At 33.2% G+C, this 17,063-nt stretch overlaps 1 protein-coding gene and 1 long non-coding RNA gene across 5 annotated transcripts in view; one reads left to right on the top strand and one right to left on the bottom strand.

Moving 5' to 3' along the window:
• LOC136035247 (peroxisome biogenesis factor 2-like) overlaps window positions 1-17,063 on the top strand; it is a 140,630-nt gene that overhangs the window by 25,435 nt on the left and 98,132 nt on the right. For 2 of the 4 annotated variants that reach the window (XM_065716908.1, XM_065716911.1), the window contains 3 exons: window positions 570-962; window positions 9,122-9,295; window positions 14,756-14,920. The exons of the other annotated variants lie outside the window; for them this stretch is intronic. In XM_065716908.1, the coding sequence (XP_065572980.1) occupies window positions 570-962; window positions 9,122-9,295; window positions 14,756-14,815 (627 nt within the window). In that variant the 3' untranslated portion in view covers window positions 14,816-14,920. Of the gene's footprint in view, window positions 1-569; window positions 963-9,121; window positions 9,296-14,755; window positions 14,921-17,063 lie in introns of those variants that run through there. 4 annotated transcript variants of the gene reach the window in all.
• Window positions 1,675-17,063, bottom strand: part of LOC136035249 (uncharacterized) — a 47,535-nt gene continuing 32,146 nt past the window's right edge. Inside the window, exon 3 of the long non-coding RNA XR_010619376.1 lies at window positions 1,675-2,603. This is a non-coding gene — a long non-coding RNA (uncharacterized LOC136035249). The remainder of the gene's footprint in view (window positions 2,604-17,063) is intronic.

Here is a 17,063-nt window from a genome sequence, read left to right as displayed (position 1 = left end):
TCATTTGGAATTTTGTGCCCCTAAACTTTCTGTGCCCAAGTCAAGTACCCCCTCTGTTTCCCCTGTAACAGCCACTGTACGCATCCCATCGTACGTATGTCTGTATCCCATCTAACCTGACAGCCATTATCTGGAGCTTCTTGGAAAATTTTCTGATATAATTTGTTTTAAATCTGACTCTAAATAATTTTTAAAGCCAATAACTATGAAATAACATCCCATGCACCCAAATAAGTTGTGTAGGTTTGTTTGATTATATAAAATACTATAATTATTCTAAAATATTATTAGCTTTCATTGAAACAATATCCTCCTGCATAAATGTTTTATATCGAGGGAGGGGAAAGAGTACGACCATGCAGTTTAAAAAAAATGTCATATTTAGCCGAATCTTCCAATATTTTCTGTATATTCCAGGAGAAGGCAGGGGGTTCTTACCCGTTGGGTACCACTGATCTGATAATTCTTTTTTTGTCTTATTTACGGATGAAAGTACTTAAGTTACAAATGGAAAGTTACGAATGAAAGTGTCTTTTCATTCTTCCTTTTTTACTGATGTTTATTTTTAGGGAACGTTATGGAACCGTTTCAGCTCAATTGGACAAAGTCTGCTTGGAATTCATTATGGAAGAAATACTAGAATAGGACCTATTATAGTTGGAACAATATATACCCTTGGACCGTATGTAATAGAAAGGAGGAACATATTTTGGAAGCTGACCAATTATTTTGTAAAAGAGCCTAGGGCCAGTCATATAGCATCCAAAATCCCTTGGCGGAAAATAGAAGCAATTATTAACTTTTCAAAACTGTTGAATTTGGTCGTCTTTCTTTATGAAGGTAAATACCCAAGTTTATTGGCGCGAATTTTTAAATGGAGACATTATCCTGATGACGAAGAGGCTGTAAGAGAAGTTAGCTACGAGTATATGGTCAGAGAAATGCTGTGGAATTCTTTTGCAGTTAGTATTAATGTTTCTATATTTGCCTAACCAATAACCCAACTTTGCAAATCAACCGGTAAATGAGCTCTGCGGTATATACTTATTACAGCTTACAAGGGGCCTTACAGAGGCGATATATAAACAATTGGAAAGACAGGATAAATTACGTTCGATCACAATCTCATCTCCAAAACTTTCGGCAGGTCTCCAAGTGCTTCTGAACTTAAACCAAGACAAGAAGTAAAAGTATGAAAGAAATGGGGATTATGTGAGTTTTTTGATTAAATGAAACCTGGCGGTAAAAATGACCTGATAGTTACAGAAATCTACTGCCCCCATCCCTAAACGTTTTGGCTAGGGTTTTCTTCTATTGCGGCATCTTCGACAAGCAAGTATTCTTATGGTCTCTATATAGAATACATTGTAATATAGCAGTAAGTGACTTTATAATTATAAAATGTAATTATAATCATGATAACTATTACTTTAAACTAATGTTATGTTTTATTTATAAAAGGCACTACAGTTGCATCACCTTTTAATAATATCAAAACAAAAATAAACATTACAGATACATTCACAATGAGTCTTAACGCAAATTTGTGCGTCTCGAACGACTGTAAAAAATTTCAACTATTGATACTTTTTTCAACTTTCCCAGGGAAATTTCTTTGACTCCTCTTCTTAATAAGCTTTAAATCGAGAACTGTAAATAAACAGGGAAGTCCCACATCATACAGCACAACTTATCCTACTTCGCATGCCAATACTATCTACTATAAATATTTTATAAGAACTATCTATAAATTTCTATCCATAATATTAGAAGTCGAAGGTGCTAGTCGCAATGAAATGATGACAAGAGTACCCAATGTTAGAAACTGCATCCCTATGAATGTTGGCTACCCCTCGAATGGGATGATTATGTTGGGAAGATAAGTAATATCATTGAGAACAAGAGGAAAGAATCACATTGAGAATCACTCCGGAAAATTACTAAAGAAAACGTTAGTAAAAAGTTAATGGAAATCGTGATGTAATTTATGTTTCAGGAAACTCCCAGCCAGCAAGAGACTCCTCCGACATTTTGGTTAGAATATGACATACCTTCTTACACGGACACGAATCTGTCTTTTCCTCTTAGATAAAGTAAATTTTACAGTTATATTAGGGACAATCTTGAACAAGCGTGCCTTATGACTAATACATTAAAGACAATGATTTGAATCAGCATGTGAAAACAGTGAGATAACTGTTTTATTATTATGTTTTTGAAAATAAATGTGTTCGGGAATATGAAATAGCTGGTGATATAATTGAACATTTTTGGACATTATGGAGCACAGGCAAACACCCAGGCACGCAGACGGAGAGACAATCAGACACACAGGTACACAGACACATGGGCATACACACATGCACAGAAACACAATAGCAGAAAATCCTTGTCGGGTCACAGGTCGTAATGCAGTACTCCGCAAGATTTTATATAGTAAGACATATTATGGTTCACTTTTTAGTGATAACAGTCGATTTCTTCATGTTCCTCATTCAATAATAAAAATGAATATTTAAATATAACTCCACAAGAGGATGAGTTCAAGCCAATAAATTCAGTGTTATATACTCCAATCATCTTGGAAGCTATCGATGTAGTACCTAGAATAAACATAGAATATAGCGTAACTGAATTCTTCAATGTAAGATAAGACAACTACGTGAGAATATAGAATATAGGATGTAAAATATAGCGGTTGCTTCTGATAACAGGTTTATCACGACTAAGTATTGCCTTGATATCCACTGTGTGAAGAACTTAACCTCCTCTTCAGGACAGTGATAAGCTCCTCCCAATTTGGGACATTTAAACTCATCTAAATAGAAAGCAGCTAAAACACTCAAAATTTATGAGTTAGCTCAGTTTGCTGTACTCAAAGTACTTTTATTAAATTTTTGATACTCAGCAACTAAAATACTTGGAGCTGACCAACTAGCTGAGTTTGTTGTAGTTACAAGTGCTTTTATTAGATTTTCTTATGTGCAGTCAGCACCTAAAAGACATGAAAATTACCCACTAGCTGAGTTTGTTGTATTCAAAATTGGTTTATTTAATTTTAGATATGCGGTTGGTAGCTAAAATACTTGGAATTTATCAACTAGCTGAGTTATTATTCTTGAAAAGTACTTTTACTCGTTCTTTTACTCATTTTTTACTCATTCAGAAACTATTGTGTCTCTCTGCCTGTGTATGTTTGTGGTCGTGTGCCTCTGTGCCTGTACAACTGTGTGCCTCAGTGGTTGTGTGCCTCCGTGTTTGTTTGTTTGTCTGTGTGGAGTTTTGTCTGTGTATCCACTCTACAATGTCCAAAAATGTTCAATCATCACCAACTCTTTTTTTATTTCGAGACACTTTTGTTTTCAAAAATATAATAATAACATAGTTATCTCAGTATTTTCACGCCCTGATTCAATTCATTGTCTTTAATATATTTAACGCTTGTATTTAAAGCATCTTGTAGTCTAAGTATATCTGTAGTCCTGAAGTATATTTGTTCAAGATTGTCCCTAGTATAATTGTGATATTCACTGCATCGAAAAAGAAAAGGTAAACTCGTGTTCATGTAAGAAGGTATATCGTATTCTATTCAAAGTGTCAAAGAGTCTTCCTGGCTGGGATTTTATTGAAATACTTCCCATAGCTAGGCTCCAGAATAGTTCTGTTGCGTAAATCTTATTCGGAATCCCAACAAGTTCCGCATAATTTATTACTAAAATATCGTTCAAATATCTTTTATTATTTTAAAAAATAATATTTTAAATCACTTGGCTTATTTTTATTAATCATACGCTCATATTCTAATTGGTTTAGAAATACGTCTGCTATAAATAGATTGGCATTAACCCCCATGTATCTATATATATATATATATATATATATATATATATATATATATATATATATATATATATATATATATATATATATATATATATATATATATATATAGATATTTCTATATATCTGGCACTCTTTTCTATTATAAGCGTTTATTTTTAAGGAAACCAAATTAGATAACAGGAAAGATTTCTTAATAATAATTTTTAATTTTCCAAATACTAAATTAAGAGGTAAATTTGTACTTAATGTAGGGAAATCAAATGAGTCCACTCTTTTTTAGCTGAAACTACCGCCAGAGATTCAATTACTTGTAATGAATTATAAACTCTCCAATATGGATTAAAATTAGAACTTTTTAATTTCATTACAATAAGTTTTAAATTTATTTCTAATTTCCCCTAAAATAAAAGGCAGGTTAGTCGCCCCAATTCTTGTTGGGCACCTAGCTGCCCCAGCAATCAAGCGTAATTTAGGGGGAATCTGCCAATATAAGAAAGGGAAATTTTTATCATTAACACTAATTTTAATATTAAATGTTTTAAAAATTATATTTTCCATTTCTTCAATTAAACTATTATCCTCTGAATGAATCTTTTCATACATGTTCGTTTTTAGTAGCTCCTTTGATAAAATATCGCAATAGAGTCTCTGACAAATTATGGGAAAATTATAATTAGCATTATCAGCTGATACAGTTACAAATTCATTCTGTGTATTAGAGTTAGCTCGTTTTTATATTAGCGTTATGAAAACTTAAATCTTTATTAAGGTTATTTGCATTAATGTATATCTTATTACATGCTCTATTTATAATCAAACTTTTCCAATTCCGAGAACTATCTTTATTAAATTTCTCTTTTTTTTACACCACTTCACAATAATTAAATCTAAATCATTATTTAACCCATTAAGAATATTTGATGGCTTTAAATGATTGGAAAGACGGAATTTAGCTTCCATTGTCATTACAATCTGTAGCACAAGTTCCATTTTATTTATTTGTTTTTCATTAATACGATACATAAAGTAAATATGGCGGAGTAAGAATAAATACAAAAACACAAAGAGAAAAACAAATAAACACACAAAATCAACGAAGGAAACGGATAAGACTTTTGTGAGAGGATAGGCGTGCAGAAGCTGTACTGGCAAGTTTTCTGTGTAGAATCTCCAAATTTAAAGTTATACCAGGAAATGAAAAGTTGCTAACAAGAATCCGGTTTTTTGTCAAAAGTGGAAGATAGTTTATCCGGATTCTTTTTCAAATTACCATTATTAAGAACGGGAAAAGATCTGAAGCATAAAGGACAGAATGATCACAGAAAGTAGAATAAAGTTTGGCCAGACACGTCTATTATACTTCCCTCTGTTTGCACCGATCTTTGCACAGCCAATCTGGATCTTCCTACTTATATCCCTAACTGTACGCTGACGTAAGCTCGAAAGATTGTTAGTAATGGAGATACCAAGCCAACGAATACAATCAACAAGAGGGATAATGAAGTTATTACATTGAAGGTTAGTAGCAGTAGTACAGTTATAGGGAAGAAACTCACATTTATCTATATTAAGTGAAAGTCAAATATCAGAGAAAGCATCAGAAACTATAGAGACCATTTGGGAAAGACCTTTTTCAGAACGGCTAGTCAGAAGCAAGTCGTCAGCATGCGCAAGATAAGAAACATCCGCAAGACCAGAAGGGTATGTACATGAAATCTTAGCCAACACACTAGAAATCATATCTTAAAAAGTGTTCGGGACAGAACACCGCCCTACCAAACTCCTCTTCGTACCCTTACAATAGTGTTGGGTGCAGATCTTAATTGAAACCTATGAAACAATATAACAGAAAAATTGACCCCAGAATTACACAGAGAAAAAAGGAGCTGAATATGGACCACACAGTGAAGCGCTTTCGAAAGATCCAAAGCACAAATATAAAGACCATTGCCCTTAGAAGAATTATCAGCCAGTAGAGAAGACAGAATCTTATGCGCATGCTGACAACCTACTCCATCTCGAAAACCAAATTGGTTCTCACCCTCATTAATATTTTTAGTCAGAAAAGGTAGAAGGATATACTCAAGAACCTTGCTAACATTACAAGAAACAATAATAGGTCGATAGAAGGAACAATCAGTCTGTGACTTTCCCTTTTTTAAAATTGACGAAACAGAGCCGCACAGAAAACTCTTAGGCACGCTTGAAGCACATAGGCACATTTGAAAAAGAAGCTGGGGTTGAAATATATTCATTGAATCAGATTATCTATTGAATCAGATTTTAAACTTTTCACAGCATCAGTTACGGAAGAAAAAGAAATGGGCACTAAATGGCGTTGCGAAAGCGTTGTACTAAAGAGGGGGGTAAGAAGGCGAGTATATACAGAACGCACTGAATAGTTAATCACCAAAAAAATGTAGGAATAATGTTCATACCAAGTTGAAGGTGGAAGGCCGTTACTTGGCAAAGTAAAATCATTTAACTTGTCGGAATTGATTCTTCATTATTATTGCCAAATCTCCTGTTATAATATGTTCATAAGTTGGATAAACAAATCAAAAAAATTTCCTGCAATTTTAAACGGGCTTCCAGCTACTATCCTTGATAAATATTTTAAATATTAAATTATAGTTAATAATCATTTGCCCAATTTTTTTTTAGAACATATGCGTTATGATCGAATTATTCTTATAATTCAAATTACTAGGAAGGGCGAGTTTCATTTCCCGCTGGTTTAAAATCCCAGGTAGATTAATATCTCACATTTTTTTTACTACTAAAATTCAATAGATAAATATAGTCTCTTCTTCGTATTAACAATCTTATCAGACTTCTTATAATTTTCAACAACTTTTGTTTCAGCCAAAATACAAATTGCATCGTAAATTAATTTTGTTTTTGAATTGCAAGTTGTATTATTTTTCACGATCCAAAATATTTTTATCAATCCAATCCTTGATAACTTAACTTTTTATTATACTAGTCACACGATTTGACTCAAATAGCAAAAACTTGTTGGGACAAATCTACCAAATATTTATTTAAATCTATATGATTTCTCTATTATTTTTCCTATTCCCTCTTGATCGATTTTTACGTTTAATGGGATGATTAAAAGAGGGATGATTCATTAAGACATTAATACAATTAATAACAGCATTAGACGTGTCTCCATATTTAGCTCTTCGATCATTCAGCCTAAAAGGATAACCTGTACCAAGAGCATGGATCCAATAATCTTCATTTTTACGCAATTTCTTATTTTTCTCTTCTTTAGATAGGTTATTAAAGTCCAAATTTTCTAAAATTGTAATAAAATAGCTAAAGAGCAAATTACAGTGCCGAACTAGATAATTATAAGTTTTTTTCCCGTTAATTGTACTTGTATGTCCAGGAAATCTCATATACATATTGTTATTATATTCCCCCACATATATAACGCATTTTTTCCCGTTAATTGTACTTGTATGTCCAGGAAGTCTCATATACATATTGTTATTACATTCCCCCACATATATAACGCTGTGTCCGATCTCTCTGCAAGAATAACTCCCTGTATGGTGCCATAATCTTCTTCTTATAAGTTATCTTTCTAGTTTAGTTATATTTTCTCTTGCTATTTATGTGTCTTTTGTGCTCTCTGTTTGCTTTGTCTTTCCTCCATAGTGTTATCTTTGTGGGTTAAAAATAAATGATGATCATGATGAATGTGAAACATGAGCGGCGGTCTATACTGTGTTTGTAAATATTTCTAGTTATCAATGCAGCTTTACTTCGTCTGTTCAATTGATCTTTTAGTCTATTTTATTATGTTGTTTTTCTTTTGTTATATTAGCTTCGTTGTGCTTGCTATTGTTGAGTTACGTGTACTTTTGTTTTGCTTTGTTTGCTAATTTTTTTTCTCTGTACTCTACTGTTTATACTTTTTTATGTTTGTGGGTAATAATAATTATTATTATTATTATTGTTATTATTATTATTATTGTTATTATTATTATTATTATTATTATTATTATTATTATTATTATTATTATTATTATTATTATATTATTATTATTATTATTATTATTATTATTATTATTATTATTATTATTATTATTATTATTATTATTATATTGTATGCTAAATGCTATTGTATTACATTCATTGTATTATATTGTATGCTTAATGCTAAGATAAGACATTTATCCTCATACATCAAATTGGTTTGAAATTTAGGGCTCTAACTTCTTAGGATATTTTTACTGTGGCTATTCTGCTAGTTGATATTTCTTGATTGTTTTGTTGTTGGAAAAGCAAACAAAGGGAAAGAATATTAGGTAGTGATAACTGTTTTGAATGTTAGGAATCACCATATGTTGGAATGTTAGATGTTAGTTTCATATAGCAATGTTAAATAGCAAAAGTATATTAGATGACAGTAATTATCCTAAATATGAGGAATCACCGGTGTTGAATGCAAAGATAGGGATCACTGTATAGGAAATTTGTTGAAAGATAGTGTGTTTACTTTTAGGTAGTTTTGACTGCAGTTTTCACACTAGTAGATATTTTTTCGTTATTTCGCTAGTGACAAGCAAACAAAAGCCAAAGAATACTAACCATCAACAATTATGCTTGATATGAGGAAGTAATGAATGATAAGATAGGAATCCATGTTTTTGAAATTTGGTTAAAATAGTTTTTTTTCAATTATTAGGAAATTTTGACTGCAGTTATGTCAATAGTTGATACTTCTTGGCTGTTTCATCGTTAGAAAAGTGGAAAATTCAAAGATTATTGGATAGCAATTACTAAACTTAACATGAGTTATTACCATATGCTAGAACATTAGATAGCAATTTTCAAAAAGGAATTTAGATGACAATATTGGATATAAAATAAATATTTAATTGCAATAGTTGTGATGAATCGGAAGAATCTTAGTTTGTTAAATGTTAAAATAGGAACCTCTGTATATAAATTTTTCGTCGAAGTATAATATGGTTTACTCTTTAGGAACTTTTGACTGTAGTTATTCCATTATTTGATATTTCATGACTTTTACTTTTGTAAAAGTCAAGAAAGGCAGATAATAATAGATAGCAGTAGATGTATTGATTTTGACGAACCACCGTATGTTGGAATATTGGATAGCAATTTTAGATGAAAATATTGAATACAAAAATAAAGCTGTGAAAAATTGTGTCTAAATGTGAAAAGTTTTCTTATGCTGAATGTTAAGATTGGAATCGTTGTACATGAAATTTCGTCAAAATTTATTTTCATCTCTTAGGAACTCCTGACTGCGGTTATTCCACTAGTTGACATTTCTTGGTTATTTCGCTGTTGGAAAAGGAAAGAAAGGCAAAGAATATTAGATAGCAATAGTTGTGCTGAATGTGAGGAAGAAATCATCCTCCCAACAAAAGCTGAATGTGGTCACTTCTTCTGCCACTACTGTCTAAGTGTGAGTATGTTTAGAAATAGATTAAAAGTTATAAAATATGTGACTTAAACTTCATGCAGGAAGTACCAGGAAAATTACCGGATGGGAAGAGATTGGATGCTATGAAAGAAAGAAAAACGACATAAAATAATAACGATTTTGAAAAAAGATGCTTATTCATGCAAGTGAATTTTTGTATTTTTTTGTTGTTTGGTGGAATAATTCTTTGGGCTAAAAATATAAGAAACGTGAATAATGTTTTCTTCAAGAGGAGGGATTTTTTGAAATTATCAGACAACCCACTACTAAAATAAAAACTAACATTAATGTAAGAAATATGACATAAACTGGTCAAAAAATGATTTTCGAAAAATTAAACACAATTATACGAAACATTGTCTCTGGGATGAAACTGAATTCGGGAGAGCTGTGTTCTTCAGTCAAACTTCATACCCTCTGAAATAGTCATACCCTCTGAATTCAGTCATACCCTCTGAAATAGCACCAGCCTACTAAATTTTCTGACTTAAATTTCGCGTGAGGGGGCATCAGAAGATTTTCATCAAAAGAAGGGATCGTATGCTCTGAATGAAAGAAGAACGATAAAAACTATATGAAGGTTTTAGGTAAACAAATAACAAACAGACCAAAGGTACGACTTCTGTAAGATTTCGTATTTTATAAGACTTGAATTTTGTCCTAACTCTTTAAAAATGACTCTTGAATCACAAAAGACGTTTAATTAGAATAAATAGTTCTTTTAAAAGTTATGAAAAAAACTTTAGCGTAAAGAACCAGGTACGCAATATTGTCTGTTTGTTTTAAGTTTTAATGTTGCTCCTTACTTTTAGTTAAAAGAATTGCTTTTTTAAATTTAATTTCCGATAGTTTTTGAAATAATGCTGGAAATTTTTGCTCCCCCTACATGGAAAATTCCCTTCCACCGTGAACAATATCTTCACAGAAAGATCCTTCCACGTAACTTGTTTGTTGTTTTTGTAATGCCTAGAGCAAGTCGAGCAAGTAAGCAGGCAGCAATTATAATGCCTAGAGGACAAGTGAAGAACCTAGACAATCAACCGTGACAAGGCCAACAAGATCTGACCGAATCTGACCAATTCAACCAGCTAAGGTAAAGAGTATTGAAAAAAGTCAAAATTAATTATAGACGAAAATGAAAAACAATGAAATATACAGTCAGAATACTTGTTCCAGCAAAAATTACACCGAGTCATACACAAAACTGAACAACAAAGTAATATTCGGCTCTAAGGTAGTTTTTTTGGTCGCCGAAAAAATCGAATCGGTCGAAGGAGATTTTTAGCAGCTCGAAATGTTTTTTGATTCGGTGAGTAAGACTTTGGAGAATGGATCCACAGAATCAGGCTCGCGAAGGCGATTTCAAGCTTTCGCCTTTACCCTTCTCTATATGTAATGCTTGAATGACCAGAACCAGATTTAAAGCTTTAATACTTCTAGGCCGAAACATTTTTGCCGTTCCGTTTTCGCGAGATTTTGGGGAAATCCACCAAAAATTGTGGGGTAGTCGAAGCACAGGGTAACAGTCAAAACAAAGTGAATATCAAAGAAATATGCGGTTAAAATACATGGTGTGTATACATGTCCCATGATTCGCAAATCTTTCCCTAGTAATAGGTTAAATTGTATGGTGATGCAGAACACCATCATGGGAGGATCTTTAATGGGAGGATAACTGCGACAGGGTATAAGATCCAGATTTATGGACAACGGCATCTGCAAAGGACTGCCTTTGACCCTTTCAGGGTACCTGCAAGACTGGGGACCCTGTGGTCAACTCTGCCCCCACTTTAGGAATGGCACCTCTCGGGGAAATTATAGCCTAGTAAATGACACAGCACTCACACATGATCCTGATTAATGGACAATTCTTCTGGGCTTGGTGTGTTTTGGTGGCATTTTTGGGCTGAAAAATCTCTTCCTAGCTAATTTATCTACTATGGGTGCCTCCGTGTGTATGGGTGCCACCTGGCCTACTATGGTGCCACCCATGGGTGTATTTATACTATTTATAGGCATGAATATAATGAGTCGGAGGTAATAGGCTTAAGACTGTCTGTGCAGGATTTTGACTCTTGTTGATAGAAGAGCATCGCCAAGTGCTGAAAACTATGTTTTGACCGAGATGGGCCCAGGATTTCAAAAATCATTGCTGGATAGCCCAGGTACTTCTTGCTGTCCAGTTCTAAGCCGGATTTAGTGCTTCGGTGTAGACTTGAGAATATGTATTGATCCCCGTCGTGCACTGCTATCCGGGACCATTGCTTTTCCTAAGGCCAAAATAGTTCCAATGATTAAAAAAGTATGAAAATTGGAATTTGGAATGTTGCGATGTTAAAAATAATTATTGTATCGAGATTTGGATTGACTAATTCAGACGATTCAAACTCGATTTATAAGATTTTCATAAATTCATATCTCAGGGTTAGGAAGCATGGAATTAGGTGATATAGAATTTATTTACTTAGACCGGAAGGATGGGGCACATAGACCGGGAGTAGGGCTCATGATGAATAGATAAGCTGTAAGTTGTGTTTAAATTGGGAAGGTGTTAATAATTGAATATTTATCGCTCATTTTATGACAAAAAAGTTCAGGGTATCAGTTATAATAGTATATGCCCCTGTAGAACCGACTGACGCAGATACTAGTGACTCAGACCAATTTTTATTTAGAGCTACAGGAGCAAATAGACAGGGTCCCAGGCAGAAATTTTGTGTTTTTATTAGAAGATTTTAACGCCCAGGGAGGTAGAAATAGGGATAGATGGTATCTTTGCGTTGGTAGGAAAAGAAAACATTAGTGTCTACAGACTGCTGCAATTTTGTAGGTATAAAAATCTAGTTATATCCAATGGTTGTTTCGTCTTAAAATGGCCCATTATTTAACATGGAATTTACTTGATGGTAAGACAGCAAATTTTATTGATCATATTATTGTAAACCGAAGACTGACAGGATCAATGTAAAATACCAGGGTATATAGGAGTGCTGTTACTCATGTTAAAAGTTAAGATCAACATCTGGTAGTGTTTAAGGTTAATTGAGAGCTGAAATTTCGGTAGGGTAACTATCTCCCGGGAAGTTGTGATATTGGTAGACCCCAGAATGAAAAATTGGGAGAAAGTTTCCAAAAACAGTTGAATACTAAACTGGAGAGTAGAATTTGACAATATGGATGATGGATGGAATAATTTTTGGAAAACAATTTTTGAAGTTGCTGATCGTTTCTTAGGGAAGAAAGCTAGGAGTGCAGCTAGGAATATTAGTGAAAAAGCTTTATAATTAATTGACTGGAGAAGGGGCTCGTACAAGAATTATCCGAGATCGTATAAAAACAAAAGAAATGTAAAGAAAGTGGAGAAAGCATTCAACTATTAACTAAGGAGGTATGAAATGGAGGACATGGATAAAACTGCAGGGGTCTGGAAGATACAGGTAGACAGCATAATAGTAAAATATTTTACTGGCATGTTAGTAAATTGAGAGAGAGGAGTCAAGCCGGACTTGTTCCAGTTTAAGATAATGACCGGGGTACAAATAGTGATAAGGAAATAGTTAAAGAAAGATGGGCAGAATACTAAGAGACTTCAAAACCGAGATAGAGTTGCAAAAAAATATAGAAGAAAATTAAAAAGTTTGCAATAGCTTTGATGTGAAGGAAGATTTGTTTTGTGGGGAAGAAATAGTGACAAAGCTAAGAACATTAAAAAATAGTAAGGCTTCTAGTGATTATATTGTGGTAAAGGAGTTTATTAAATATGGTGGCTGAGGTTGTTTGAAGATTATGATTATGACTTTTGAAAAAGGGTAAGTACCTAGCGATCTTGGAAAACCTTAATTAAACCACTGAATAAGAAAGGTGATAAGACTGAGTGTGATAGTTATCGAGGCATTATTCTGGTATCTGTAGTTAGCAAATTACTCAGTAATATGATACTTTTTAGAATGAGAGATCGTATAGACAAAGTTATAAGAGAAGAACAGTGCGCTTTTAGAAAAGACAGAGGATTTCTCAAACAATATTTTATTCTTAGGTTAATATTTGAGAAGTGCCTGAGGTATCAAAAACCTTTGGTTCTCAGTTTTATAGATTATGAGCAAGCGTTCGATTCTATTGATATGAGAGCTTTAGCGAAGATATTATCTTTGTATGGTATACCAGACAATACATTAAAGTGATTAGTGCTATGTAAGTTTTAAGGAGGTTCCTGGTCCGACTGCTGCGCCAGCTCAGGTGACATTGTATACATATGTAAATTCAAAAGACCTTTTCAATGACCTAGGTTTTTTTGCAAATTTAAATATAGATGATATAGTAGACTAAACAGTCTACAAGAGTAGATGTAATTGACAGATCTTGCTGTGTCAATAAAGTTATTAAAGCTACCCAAAAAAATAAGAAGCCCTTTTTTGAATTGACTTTGTTGACCTTATTGCAGTTTAACATAATCTAACTTTATTTAACTGTTTCAAGACAGTAAGATAGTGTAGCCAATTGCAGAAGGCTTTTGATATATCTTAGATGGGCGGCTAGAAACTAATAGATCGATGGGGTTTTCAATTTGGACAGTTTCTAATTTATGGAACCCACACATGTGTAAAATAATTTTAATAGTGTTGACTATTTTAATATTTTGTTGGTTAGAAGAATTAAGATTGAACTTTCAAAATATTGTGGTTAATAGACTATAAAAATCCTTTTAACCCCTTTCATATAAGAAAAGGCACTAAATTAATAAAAGGAAAAAAAGGAAGATGACTTTCTCGGTTCCTTGTCTGATTAATTCATGCTATTTACTAATGAAATTTCTTTGAAGTCAATCTTAGTACGGGGAGGAAGAAAAGGAGGTAAATAATGCAAAGTAGGCAAACTAAACAAAACATAAAGGAAATAACAGTATGAAGTAAAAGTGTATGAAGGGAAAAACGTTTTGCCATGAAATTTTGTCGAAAACTTTAATAATACCGTGGAAGCCCCACATAAGTTTAAATGAGAATGACAAAAGCAATGTTCTACTGACTTTAAAAATATTGCCATTTTTTTGAAAATATTGCAGAATAACGCAAATTTATGCTATCGAAAAAAGTATCGTTGATGGACACAATCTGTCCCTACACTTGTTCATCAACATTTTTAATGAACAGCTCGTTAATCAGAAATGGTCCAAAGACCTTACCAAAAGAATAGTCTGAAGGTATGCTCCAGTTGATTGGTCGATTTGGACACTGTTGCACGAATTGTTTTGTTTATACCAAAATGAGTAGCCTGAAGATATGCTCTAGTTTGGAGGTTGATTCTAACAGTGCTGTGTGAATTGTTTTGTTCAATCTAATTTTTGATGTGATTATTTCAGTTTCTGGAAGTGACAAAAAAAAATCATACGAGTTGAAAACATGTCTTTTATTTGATATTATTGACTAACCTGCATTTATTTTTCAGGCCAATACAAAGAAAAATCTGGATTACATATGTCCAATATGTAGCAGAAAAACCACTTAAATGTTTACCCGCTCGAACCCCAGAGCAATCCAGTTCAGTTTTATTATTCAAGCCGTTATTTTTTAATTTATTTTTAGAAATAAATATACTGATTAATTGGTTAAACATTTTATATTAGAGAAATGCATGATAGACATCATCATATATTTTTTTAAAGCCAGTTTCAACCCTTTTCAAGTCTAGCATTTTCATTCAAGTGAAAAAAGAATTATTTTTTATCGACTAAGAAGTTACTATGCAGAAAAAAAACCCATCAGAGCTATAAAGGAATGCATTTTTTTGGTACTTATCAGTTATTCGTAAAACACCCAAGAAGTGAAGTTACTTTAATGCTAATTAAATAAAACAAATTTAATAATAAATTAATACTTTAGGAACAAAATTATGGAAACCTTACTTAACCCAGCCTAACTTGACCCAACCTAATCTGACTTAAACTATTTCCCTCCTCCCCTAATGTAAAAATATATTGCCCAAATTATACAAGTCTAATATATTCTGTGTAAGTCCATCTGTCACTTTTTTTGTAGCTATGAAACCGGTTTTCTGAAGTGCAGCCTGGGTGTAATTCACCAACAAATGTATTGTGGGTGATGCATTAACTTGTATATGTTTTAAGTACTAAAATTTACTGTTCAAATGTTTTAGATGACAATCGGTAAATATATACTATTACCAACTTCATTTCTGTATCTAAAGTTCAGCTTAAAATGTGGGGGCCTAGGGATGATAGTCCTCTTACATAGTATAATTTCCGTTTGTTTGAAGTTTTAACAAGGATCTTTAAATTTATCTGAAAGAAATTATTTAGGCAGAAGGGTGAATATTCTAACAAGCACCCAAATTATTCAGATAGGAAAGTAAACGTCTTAGCAATGGTTTTGAATATTTCGTCAACCAGTTTATTGGCAACAAGCAAGGAGTGGCTCGGTCCAATAGTAAACGCAACCCTAAAAAGCAGAATAACCGAAACCCTAAATTGATCACAAACAATAACTAAAGCAGTAACTGAACAGTAACCGAAGCTCTTAAGCGATGTTAATGAAAATCTGACCATCAGATTCGGCATATTTGAAACCCTCCCCCCCCCCCCCAGTGAAGGGTTTAAGCTTCTATCTATCCAATTGTGGGATTATGTATTTTCTACCAGACAAAAAGTCACATATGCGTGTTGTAGTTTTCAATGTCTATTGGTGGCGCCACCGCGCGATACAACGGTATCAACGGCATGAAAGAAAACTGTTGTATTTAGAGTCTGTCTTCAATTTGCTTACTTTTACAACAACTACTACTACTCCTAACAACTCACCGCAGTACTAAGCCACCTGAGGCCAACACAACTTTTTATATATTATGAAGCAAGTGGAAAAATTTTGATATTGTCTTTTTCCACGGTTGGATTGATAGAACCTTTTACGTCTAAGTTGTGCCCTGTAATACTAGTCAGTTTGGGAGAACCGCAACTCTTGCGTCGTTTTATAAATTCTGTTAATTTATTGAACACATTTGAGTTAATTATACTTACTGTAGCACCAGAAGCGACAAGTGCTTTAATGAAAAATATTTGCGACACTAAAACCATTGAATATCGGTAGCCTTCCATTATTATGGGTACTTAAAAAATGTAGCATTATTGGGCGGGACATATAAAAAATTTTGCCACCGAAGATCGTCCCTATTCATTTTGGTGGCTTGATTTATTTCTCTGAGGATTGATTGGACAATTAGACCCCTATTAGGAATGTCTATTGGTTAGATTTTCCTCCAATAAGCGTGGCTGCCAATTGCTTTGATTTCAGAGAATTGTATTCAAGGTTGTGATAGTTTCTTTGGGTAGATAGGGGAGGTGGGTATATAAAGAGGTTGGCTAGAGCAACTTTGGGAGTTATAGGGAAGGTTTCTATAGATTCTCATGTCATAGCAACTGTTATTTGTACCCCTGGACAAACAGTTTCTATAGTTGGGGTGTTTGGGCTGTCATTATTCTGTAAACAGCACTCTCTTGCAATATGGCCTAGGGGATTACAGGCATAACACCGCATAGGCTATGGAGTGTTTTTTTTCTTGTTGTTAGGCACGAAACGTGTTGTTCTATGCCTTTTTGGGGTTAGTGATCTATTTTGATTTAGTCTTGGGGAGTTGTTTCTTGAAAAGAAACTTGGGAATCTTTCCCTTAAACTTCGTGGGTTTCCACATTAGCTATTGATAATTTCTTGTGTTGTAACAGAATACTGTCGATTTCAACTGC

This window comes from Artemia franciscana, chromosome 14 (genome assembly GCF_032884065.1).
Source record: "Artemia franciscana chromosome 14, ASM3288406v1, whole genome shotgun sequence".
Lineage (NCBI taxonomy): Eukaryota > Metazoa > Arthropoda > Branchiopoda > Anostraca > Artemiidae > Artemia > Artemia franciscana.
This window is presented reverse-complemented; position numbering and strand designations above follow the sequence as displayed.